General features: G+C 34.9%; 1 protein-coding gene across 2 annotated transcripts in view; it reads right to left on the reverse strand.

Annotated features, from left to right (window-relative positions):
• The window catches only part of JMJD1C (jumonji domain containing 1C), a 424,199-nt gene that overhangs the window by 263,736 nt on the left and 147,989 nt on the right, over positions 1-12,474 (reverse strand). For both annotated transcript variants that reach the window (XM_037804073.1, XM_037804075.1), the window contains exon 2: positions 893-1,057. In XM_037804073.1, coding sequence (XP_037660001.1) covers positions 893-1,057 — 165 coding nt within the window. The remainder of the gene's footprint in view (positions 1-892; positions 1,058-12,474) is intronic.

Below are 12,474 nucleotides of genomic sequence, written 5' to 3' on the forward strand. Positions count from 1 at the left end.
AAAAAAGGAATGGTCAAAGAAATAGATACATTAAGCTGCTATTCTAAATACACTAAAGAGTTTAATGATTATACAGAAAACTTAAATGCATTACAATTATTAGCAAGTGAACACTATCCTTGTAGGTAGCTAATTTAAAACCTCAAAATACCTACCCTGACACATTAGATATACCAAACATATGAAACAATGAATGTTTCAATGGCTTGTAAAATATTCCTTTGATATTAATATGAAAAAGTTTTTCATTTAAACTTAGATTGCATAACTGTTATACACTGGACACCCTTGACAGAAAACAGTGACTAAAAAATGTAGCTCTTTTATTCCTAATAGAATTTAAGATCTTATTTGATAAATACATGCTCCTTTCACAACTCTAAACTGGCTGAGAATTCTGGAATCTACTATATTTTCTTAAATGGACACTTACCTGATAATGAATTTTACCATATAATTACACATTTCACATCTGCTGTGGCCCACAATGATTCACTGAATTTTGACTAATTTTAAAACAAGAAAAATTATGTGGTATTGAATGCTTTATAAAAAGTATCTTCTGTCTTCATCTACAAAGTCTCTGATTCAGCAAAGTTGTTGAATATAAACCAGTCAACTATCTCTTAGCAGCCTTTAACCCAATTTATATTGTATTCACATAATAGAGTAAACTATCTGGACTGGATATGCTCAAAGAGTAGTCACAAAGAGACATATAAAGTTGTTTAACAAAATGAAAGCAATATTTTGAAATTCTTGCCAAATACTTCAAAGATTTTTTTGGATTAATAATCTATAACCAGTAAGATAAATCTAAACTGTTATATTCGGTTCTTGTCTTTTAAAACAATCAACTGAAAATGCTTAATGAAACAAGAACAGATCTTACCAATGCAGGCCACTGAATTTGTTTGCTCTTAGATCCCTGAGTCTGGCTAGGATCCTTCCTTTTGGCCCAGATTAAGTGGTATTCCACCAAGAAAGCCGAAAAATCTTCAAAAACTTTAACCCACTCTCGTTTATCCCATTCAAGATCATCAAATTCCACATACACCTATGGAAAAGAAAACATAAAATTTCATAAGCAATATACAGCAGTGGTATTTCAAAACTGTAAACCATGAAGTTGGATTGGAAAAGATATTAATAAATTCATTATTCAAATTAAGATTTGTTTTAAAATATTTAAGTTGCCTTAACCAGATTATATTCCCTACTTATTTCTATGACAAGGAGATAAACTTAAAGTTTACTTAAAAAAAAAAAAAAAAAAAAAGCTTTTTACAGGGTGTTGAACAAAGTAGTTTAACCTGTGTCTCTTAAATACACACTAAAGAATTGGGTCAATACTAAGACTATAGAAGTAGAGGTCAGGAACCATTTTCTGTGTCTCTGTCACACTATTCTTTCTGTCTTTATCTTGTGAAAATACTCACAGACTATATGTAAATGAATGAGCTTGGTCATGTTCCAATAAAACTTTATTTACAAGAACAGAAACAGGCTCAAGGCAGGGGTTTAATAATCCCTGCACTGTAGGACAGTATTATCCAACAGAAATACAAAAGCCACATCTTGAATTTTTAATTTGCTAGTAGATTGAGTAAAAAAATAGAGGTAAAAAGAAGTATATTAACTTTAATAATTTTTTATTTAATCCAATACATCTATAATATCACTTCAATATGAAATTAACCTAAAACATGAAATATTTTATTCTTTTTTGTACTAAATTTGTGAAATGTAGTGTACATTTTACATCTACAGCACATTTCAATTCATACGCTTCATTTCCATTGGAGTAATTGATCTGTGTTTAGATTTTGTAACATTTAGAGTAAAAAAGTAGCACATACTTTTTCACATAATCAAGTTGCTCCAAACATACTGAATATAAAAAAATTACTAAAACAAGTATTGGGTTTTAAACTTACTTAAAATTTAAAAAGTTAAAAATGCATTTCCTCAGATGCACTAGCCATATTTCAAGTACTTAAGTTATATGCACAGGTAGCTAATGGCTATTGTATTTGACCGTAAACTTCTACCACACTATGAGAACCTGAAATCTAAAAGAAATGTTGTCTTCAATAGACTGTACTTCATGCAAAAGAAATGTGGATATATATACTTCTAAAAATGTGATTTATAGGTAATGGGGACCCTATACCTTGTTTTGGTTCTTTAGTTGAGGCTATTTATCTGTTTTAATGAGTGGTAGGCATCTAAGTCATACACAAGAAGAAAGAGACTATTTTACACATTCAAAGTTTGAAAAAAGCTAGTTTCTGAACATTAGTCTTATGGATAAAGGCAAATTCTTGAATCTGAGAAAAGATTTGAAGTGGCTTCTTTCTATTCTGAAAAAGAATGTCATAGAATCACAAAATGTTAGGATTGAAAATTCAACAGAATCTTACAGATAATCTACTTCTATTGCATCTTCTTTATTTTACAGATAAAAATAATACTAAAGGTGACAAAAATTAAGTGACTTGCTCTAGAGTTACGTAACTAGGCAGAGGCATTATGCAAACCAAGAGTCCAAATTTCTTGACTACATGGTATAAAGCATTTTCCTTTCAAAGTACCTTTCAAATTATACCAGAAAGGGTTCCTAACAGTAAAAAATACAGGAAGCCTGCAAAATTTATTATAACATATAGAATGTCATTCCCTGATCATGCCAGATAAAGGAAACAAAGAAGGAGAAAACATTCTTGAAGATGACGAAAACATTAAATAAAAAAGAAAAACTATCAAGTGGAGTTAAACAAGTCAATTTTCTGTCCAAACCTTTCCTATACAAAAGGGATAAAAAATATACACAATAGTAACAAGTTCTAACATATTTATCACACTCTTTAAAATTAAAAATGAGGGAAACTTTAAGAAAATGAGGAGACAAAGAAGTTTTACAACACTGATATCACGAAGACAGACATAAGCATAACAAAGTAATGTTTTATTACAGTGGAACCTGACACATCATTTAACACTACTATTTCAAAAATTTTTTTTCTTTTGTGCTAACAAGCATTTCCTTAAATTATTACTGAGTACTTATTTCCTTCTAAGGCAAGGAAATAATTCATTCTTTAGACACATACCGAAGTACCTACTACATAAACTCTTAGTATTCATTATGTCAGGTATCCAAGTAAATTAAAATTAAAATATAAAACAAATCCAATACAGAACCCAAGAGTATTGCAATCATAATAGAAGCCAAACCACTGAAGTTTGAAATGGAAAAGCTTGCAGCAAGGTTGCATTTCACCAGGAAAAGCCAGACATCCACTCTCTAAAAGACACTTATTTTAGTACAGCATTTTCTTCTTATTGAATTCACTATAGTTTAAGAATCGGTCCTCAGCCATACTGAGAACAAACATAAACAGAGTATTTATTATATTCTAAATGATTTACCTGTATTATCAAGTCATTCTTCACAACGATTTTATGAGGTAGATACTCTTATTATCCTCATTTTATAAATAAGATAACTGAAGTAAAGAGAACTTAAACTCAATTCTAAAAAATAAATGGCAAAGACAGGATTTAAACCCATGCAATCTAACTCTAGAGCCCATAACTTGGAAAGATGAATCATAATCTTTTTTTTTAAAGCTTCTCAGAGGTAAATGGAATCAGAGAAACTTACAAAAGCTAAATTAGATCTCAAGAAAGGTATGTAGAAACCACAATATCATTTTTTAAAACTTCCAAGACATTTAACTAGAATGGAATTAAAAACCTCTCCACTCTGGCCAGACTCTTCTTTCCCTGTGTTAACTCGTTTCAAAGAAAGTCAAATTACACTCAGTACATTGCTTGGTACGAATGAAATCAGAACTAAGAGCAGTTAGTTATATGAATTAAATGCATGAGATAATATCATTAGACAAAGATAAGTAGAAACATAGTCATTCTCCAACTACAGTACTTGGAATTATTTTTCATTTGGGCTACTCTGTCATTTAGTTCTAAGCTTTGCTTTAAAATGAACTCCCTTTCCTTATTCATATTGATTTTATTTGGTTTAATTAACAACCTTTTCCATTAAAGTTAAGTCTAACTGGTCTGGGGCCCTTCTATTAACACAATTTTACTATTCCAATTCATTTAGTGATGACTGACAGTTTATATCGCATTCTCAAAGCTCCTGTTTCCCAATTTTTGAGGACCAACTTACTATTATTTCCCCCAAACACCACACCATCTCCTTACATGGTATGCCTTACGTACTAGTAGTGTGGGGTTCATTAAAATGCAGAGAACACAAACAATCCAGGTAAATACAATTAACAGACAAGAGTCTAATAATGAATCTTGATCATAAAGGGCTTGAAAACATAAAAAGCAATAAAAGGAAATGCATTAATATTAGTAGGATCAATGGCTAATGCCAGGTGGAACCTAATCGGATGGGACAGCACACTGAAGATGGGAAGCTATCTAGATGAAGCAGGAAAAGGATACCCTAAATGTTATGTTTCAAGAAGCTCCAAGTCAGGGGTGGGGGATGTCTAACAATAGCAGAAAGTACCAAGGAGTAAAAAATAAGGAAACTTCTTCAAATGATGGGAAAAAATTTAAAGAAACAAATGGAAAAGGAAGAAGGCATAAAGAATGAAGGAAAAGGAAAAATGAACTCGGTACCTTAGGCAATATTGGCTTACTGACCTATTTTAGTTTACAGGGTATATATACATAGAAAATTCATAATTTTGTAAACTAGAGAAAATAGAAAGTAGCTCATAATTAGAGGTGAGCCCAAGACTCCCCAACCCAGGCTGCCTGGAAGACTGAAAAAATATCTCAGCATAGTGTAACCCACGAGAGATGTAGCACACTAGCTAAGCAGATCTATTCTAATGGAGTGCCATGAACAGTCTCAAAATAAAAGATGAAAAACTGGATTACGGGAGATGAGTAAGAAAAATTTTACTTTTAACTACTGAAATAAGAAAAAAGATAATCAAAGAAATACGTCAAGATGAGTTGCAGAGTCAACACAGACAAAATTATAGACTTTAAAGGGCCAATGAAAAATATATAGCAGAATGAAGAAAATATTTGGCCATTCAGGTAAAGAGGAAGGCTTCAAAGGAAATGAATTTCTCATTATCAAAATAAAAAGATTAACTTTCACTAAAATATAATTGAAAAATGATATAGAATAAAAAAACCCAGAAGCTTCAAAAGAGAGGAAAAGGTGAAACCCAAAACTGTCCCATTATTAAGAGACAATGTAATATAGTGAAATAGCACATGATTAATCATCAGAATATTAGGGGTTGAATTTCAACTTAATCACTTTCTGAGTATTTTGTTTGGGCCAGTCACCCAGAAAATGATTAAATAAACACAGGTTCAAATACCAATAATTTCACACAGCTGATGTGAAGATTGTAATAAAATGTATACCTCTTCACAATGCATATCTCTGGATGCCTATACCATCATTCCACATTATCCACTTTTATGATCTAAGTTCTAGACATTCTAGAATACTTGAAATCCTCTTAACTATACCAGGTACTTTTCATTTTTAAACCTTGAATATAGTTCTCTTCTTCAACCCATGAAATCATAGTCATCTTTCTCCTCTCAAACTTTTTTAAATTCAGTTGGGCCTTTACTTGAAGGCCATGGACCACTGGGGCTCTGAGAGAAGAGGAGGGAGCAGCAGCTGAATTCTAAAGCACCTTTTGTTCTGCCTCTAGGCCAGTTCAGTTAGGAGTACAAATATACAACTTTGTTATGTCAATTCTAGAAAAATATAAACATGTTTGAATTGAACATTATAGACATAGTTGGTCTCTCTAATAACATGCAAGGCCTATACTTCTTTGCAAATATTCCATAGTTCAAAGCACAATGAAAGGTGAACCATGCATTGCCAGACTCAGTGATGTTTGAGAATGCACTGTTTAACCTCCATATGTTTGTTAATTTTCCAGTTCTCCATCTGTTACTGATTTCAAGCATCATTCAATTATTATCACAGAAAGTGCTCTGTATAATTTCAATCTTTTTAAATTTATTGAGACCTGTTTAGTGGCACAACATGTGGTCAATCCTGGAAAATGACCCATGAGCACTTGAGAATAATGTGTGTGTGTGTACGTATGTATGTGTGTGTGTGTGTATACACAGACACACATATACACACATATACCCTGATGGCTGGGGTGCGATATTCCCTATATATCTGCTAGGTCTAGCTCATTTATCCTATTATTCAGGTTCCCCATTTTCTTATTGATCCTCTTTCCAGATGTCCTATGTATTGATGGGTACGGTGTACTGAAATCTCCAACTATTATTGTACAGACGTCTATTACTCCCTTCAGTATTGCCAGTTTGCCTCGTGTATTTTGGCACACCTGGTTAGGTGTGTAAATATTTATGACCATTATTTCTTCTTGGTGGATTACTCCTTTTATTAATATATAATGTCCTCTCTCATAACATTTTTGCATATAAAGTCTATTTTGTCCAATATTAGTATAGCTATCCCATCTCTTTTCTTGGTTACTGTTTGCAAGGAATATCTTTTTCCAGCCTTTCACTTTCAACTTATTTGTATCCTTAGGTCTAAAGTGAGTCTCTTATAGACAGCATTTAGATGACCATGCTTTTTTTTTTTTTTTAAATCAATTCTGCCAATCCATGTCTTTTGATTAGGGAGCCTAATCTACTAACATTCAATGTAATTACTAAAAAGGCAGTACTTACTTAAACCATTTTATCCTTCGGTTTTCATATATCACATCACATTTTTTTATCTCTCTTTTACCCTTTTGGTTACCATTATTGATAATCTGCATGTCTACACTCTCCTCTAAGCCTCTCTATCCTGACACTCCTTTCATCCTGCATAACTTCCTTTAGTATTTCTTGTAAGGCAGGTCTCATGCTGAAAAACTCAGTTACTATTTATCTGTAAATATTTTAAACTCTCCCTCTTTTTTGAAGGACAGTTTTGCTGGATAAAGAATTCTTGGCTGGCAGTTTTTCTTTCAGTACCTTAAACATATCATTCCACTGCTTTCTTGCCTCCATGGTGTCTGATGAGAAATCAGCACTTAATTTTATTGAGGATTCCTTGTATGTGACAAATTGCTTTTCTCCTGAGAGTTGCTTTCAGGATTTACTCTTTATCTTTGGCATTTGACATTCTGGTTAGTATGTGTTTCAGAGTAGGTCTGTTAAGATTTATCCTGTTCGGAGTACGCTGTACTTCTTGGACATGAATATTTATGCCTTTCCTAGGAGTTGGGAAATTTTCAGCCATTATTTCCTCAAATATTCTTTCTGCCCCTTTTTCCTTCTTTTCTCCTTCTAGGACACCCATGATGCATATGTTTGTGTGCTTTCTGCTGAAATTCAATTCCCTGAGACCCAGCTAAATTTTTTCCATTCTTTTCTATATCTGTTCTTCTGTCTGTAATAGTTAAATTGTCCTGTTTTTAAGGTTTACTGATTCTTTCTTCTGTCTGTTCAAATTAGCTATTGTAAGCCTACAGTGTATTTTTAATCTCTTCTACTGTGCCTTTCATTCTCATAAGTTGTTATGTTTCTTTTCACACTTTCAAGTTCTTCTTTATTGTCACACATTATCTTCTTAATATCCTTTACCTCTTTTTGCATATTTTCCTTCCTCTCCTTGAACTGATTTAGGGGATTTGTTTTAACATCTTTGATTAGTTGTTCCAAATTCTGTCTCCTCTGAAATTTTAATTTGTTTCCTTGACTGGGCCATATCTTCCTTTTTCTTAGTATGGCTTGTAATTTTTTGCTGATGTCTAGATGTCTGATTATCTTGATGAGTTTATTCTGAAGATCAGTTTCTCTCTCTTGCCTACGGTTTGACTGTTGATTGGTTTTGTGTTATGGCTTCTTTGACACTTAGTTCAACTTATTCTAGAGCTTTAGAATTGTCTGTGTTTAACTGATCAAATTTTTCCAGCTCTTCTTCATCTGATTCTTGCCCTGGATATGCGATAGAATTTTTAAGACTGCACTTTTTGTGCAACTGTTTCACCCACAGAAGAAAGATTCCTTTCCTGTGTTCCTCTTCCAGGAATCTTGATCTGTTCTGTTCGTTTACATTTTGCCTCTATAGGTCCCAACTCCCACTCCCTTTCATTGTCTCTAGCTGCTTTTGCCTGGAGGGCAAATTCTGGGAGGATGGTCACCCCAGAAAGAACTTTTCCAAGCCAGTATTTCCCAGTCAAAATAGAACCAGGGACCCACAAAGGAGGAGCAGACCAGTTTCAAAGAACCCTGACAGCTCCCTAAAGCTGTGCTTTCCTGGCCTTCCCAGCAAATGGTGCTCTTCAGCAAACTGTTTCCTGACACCATAACAAGGCCCTGAATCTTTAAACCTCCACATTCTTTGCCCGTCAGGGGCAGGGTTGAAACAATGGCCGTGAAACAGCAGTTCAGAGCTGGGACCCAGCAATCTAAATTATCCCATCAAAAACTGTGATCAGTACTCAGCTGTGCCTTCCCATTCTTAGGGAAGAGAGCGTCCATGTCCCAGTCTGTCTGGAGCAGCCAATCAGGGACCAGACCCAACCTGAGGTAGCTTGCCTCGAGAGGCAAGAATGGGTGCCGGCAGCCATTGCAGAGCGAGTTACAGTTCTTTATGGCAGTTTCTCAGCCTCTTTGCCCTGCTCTTCCCTGGATTCTGTACAGTGCTACCCTAGTCTCTGGAGCCCCAGAACAGTTGTTTCACAGTTTCTTCCTGTCCACTGTTTCTGGAGGAGTGAGTCCTGGAGCTCCCTACTCCACCATCTTCCCCAGAAGCTGGAAATTTCTTATAGAGAACAACTTCCTCTAAACTCACTGTATTAATGTAGAAATATCAGAAGCATACATCATTGTTAAGACAGAGAATGATGCTACAAAACCTTAAAGCTATAAATTATAATTATATTGGGGTATACAGTAAAAATTCTGATCAGGAATAATGAAACTTCTCACTTAATGTGTTTTAGGTGGATATATTATTTATATAAACTCAACCAAAGGACATTTAAATTATAGGTCAATCCTCTGTAAGTAATGCACTTACTAAAGAAGTAAAAACAAACTTAACAGTCTTAACAAGCAGGATTCCTTGAAGTTTGAAAATAATAATTACATCAGACTAAGAAATATTTTTATCAGATAATTTATTATAAAACATCAATCTATAGCTTCTGAGGAAGATTGCAAGTATAAAAGTTAAACCTCCTGAGTAACAGCATTAAGAAATTCAATCTATACAATCCAGTTCTATAGGACAGAAAGAAATGCTTTAGATCTCAGAAAGGCTCACTCTTTTCTTACCATCTGTGCCAACTGTAATACACTGACTAGATTCAAGATAGGCCGAAAAACATTATCCTCCAGTAGTGGTTTCTAAATTCCACAGACCTCTTTGTAATACTCCCTGCACTCCACCTCCAAGAAAACATACCTAGAAGCTAATAAAGAGCTAAAAATGGAACAGTTCTGCTTGAAGTATACATGGAAAGACCTACCTGAACAATGTTTCATCACCATTAGGCAGCAACTAAAGAAACTCCTGGAAGATCTGTGAAAAACTCAGGATGTAACAATATAAACTCTGTAGGCATAATATGCCAATATAACCCTATTTCCAAATTTATATATTACTTTTATTTTTATATATTACTTTTTCAATCTTTCCATGTTTAAGGAAGAAAAAAGAGGAGGGTACAAAGTGGGGAGAAATTTTTAGAGGGGCAAAGAGGAGTTTCAAATGCGAAGAGTTATTTTTATCAGTACTTAAGGAAATACATCTAAAAACCAATAAAATATAGCTTTCACTTTAAATTAGCAATGATTTTTTTAGCATGACAATAACCTGTATTTTCAGGAAGTCTCATAGTAAATCCAGGATTAAAATCATGTAAGGAGTATAAATTGGTACAAGTTTTTGGAGAGAAACATGGCATGTGAAAAACCTTAACACTTTTTTTTTCTAATCCTATTTCTTGAAAATTTTCCTCGATAAATAATTCTGAGTTTGTATAAAATTTCAGCAAATAATTGAATAAAACCAAAAAGACCAAGAAGATGGGACCGATTATACTATAACCACTAAATAAACCACATGGAATCATGAGTCACAGTGGAAAACAATTAAAGATTATAATGTTGACAACATATTCTTTCTGGAAAACCAGAATGTCAATTTACTTATTTAAAATGTTAAATAAAACTAAGAAATGATTAAATATATATATTTGCTGAGCTTTCTCAGTCATTTAGTTATTTATTTGCAGTGTCTACTCAGTACCAGGTACTTTGTTAACACATCACCTTAAGTGGATTGTGATATAAAATCTCTCAGATCCTGCCTATGGACTGCTGATCTTATTCTATACACATCGGTTCTAGTTTGCTAATGCTGCTGGAATGCAAAACACCAGAGAGAGATTGGCTTTTATAAAAGGGGGTTTATTTGGTTACACAGTTACAGTCTTAAGGCCATAAAGTGTCCAAGGTAGCACATCAGCAATCGGGTACCTTCACTGGAGGATGGCCAATGGTGTCTGGAAAACCTCTGTTAGCTGGGAAGGTACGTGGCTGGCGTCTGCTCCAAGTTCTGGTTTCAAAACGGCTTTCTCCCAGGACATTGCTCTCTAGGCTGCAGCTCCTCTTCAGAATGACACTCTCAGTTGCTCTTTAAGCATTTGTCCTCTCTTAGCTTCTCCGGAGCAAGAGTCTGCTTTCAATGGCCGTCTTCAAACTTGTGCTTTCTTCAAAGTGTCCCTCTTGGCTGAAGCTCCTCTTAAAATGTCACTCTCAGCTGCACTGAGTTCCCTCTGCCCCTCAGTTCATTTGTATGGCTCCACTGATCAAGGCATACCCTGAATGGGTGGGGCCATGCCTCCATGGAAATAACTCATCAGAGTTATCACCTACAGTTGAGTGGGGCACATTTCCATGCAAACAACCGAATTCAAACTTTCCAATTTAATCCCCACTAATATGTCTGCCCCACAAGACTGCATCAAAGAATGTGGCTTTTTCTGGGGGACATAATACCTTCAAACTGGCACATCTTTATAAACCTTATTATTATAATAGTTTTCAGATATATAACAAATAGAGAGAGTAGTATGATGAATCCCCCATGTACAGAATGTCCAGCTTTGACAATCAAGAGTATCTGGCATCTCCAATTTCAACTATTACATCCCCCCATACTTTGCTGAATTATTTTAAAGTGAATTCCAACATTAGATTATTTTATTGTTTGTATCCCTAGGAAGGAGGGGCTTCTTTCTTATATACTAACTATACAATTATCACGCCTTAAATAAACAATAATATCAAATACTATCCAATGTTTAAATTTCTCCAGTTGCTCCATAAATGTTTTGTGGCAGTTGGTATGTGTGGATCAGGATACAAAGTAGTCTTACTTGGTGCACTTGGATACGATGTTTCTTAAGTTTTATTTACACCGTAAGAATTCTTCCTTCTTTTTTTTTTTTTCATTTATTTGTTGAAGTAAATAGATTATCTGTCCTAAAGAATTTCCCACATTTTGGATCTGACAGACTGCATTCTCATGATGTTACAACGTTCCACTCTTTCCTGTGCTTCTTGTGAACTGACAGTTAGATTATGAGCTGCTAACTTCTTATTTCATCACTTCAAAAGGTATACAAGAGGCGGGGCAAGATGGCAGACTGGTGAGCTGTATGTTTTAGTTACTCCTCCAGGAAAGTAGGTAGAAAGCCAGGAACTGCGTGGACTGGACACCACAGAGCAATCTGTCTTTGGGCATACTTCATACAATACTCATGAAAATGTCGAACTGCTGAGATCAGCGAAATCTGTAAGTTTTTGCGGCCAGGGAACCCGCGCCCCTCCCTGCCAGGCTCAGTCCCATGGGAGGAGGGGCTGTCAGCTCCGGGAAGGAGAAGGGAGAACTGCAGTGGCAGCCCTTATCGGAAACTCATTCTACTGATCCAAACTCCAACCATAGATAGACTGAGAACAGACACCAGAGAATCTGAGAGCAGCCAGCCCAGCAGAGAGGAGACAGGCATAGAAAAAAAAAAACAACACGAAAAACTCCAAAATAAAAGACGAGGATTTTTGGAGTTCTGGTGAACACAGAAAGGGGAAGGGCGGAGCTCAGGCCTTGAGGCGCATATGCAAATCCCGAAGAAAAGCTGATCTCTCTGCCCTGTGGACCTTTCCTTAATGGCCCTGGTTGCTTTGTCTATTAGCATTTCAATAACCCATTAGATCTCTGAGGAGGGCCCGTTTTTTTGTTTTTTTTTTTTTAAATCCTTTTTTCTTTTTCTAAAACAATTACTCTTAAGAAGCCCAATACACAAAGCTTCAAAGACTTTCAATTTGGGCACGTCAAGTCAAGAGCAGAACTAAGAGAGCTCTGAGACAAAAGGCAATAATCCAGTGGCTGAGAAA

Source organism: Choloepus didactylus, chromosome 15, assembly GCF_015220235.1.
Source record: "Choloepus didactylus isolate mChoDid1 chromosome 15, mChoDid1.pri, whole genome shotgun sequence".
Taxonomy (NCBI): domain Eukaryota; kingdom Metazoa; phylum Chordata; class Mammalia; order Pilosa; family Megalonychidae; genus Choloepus; species Choloepus didactylus.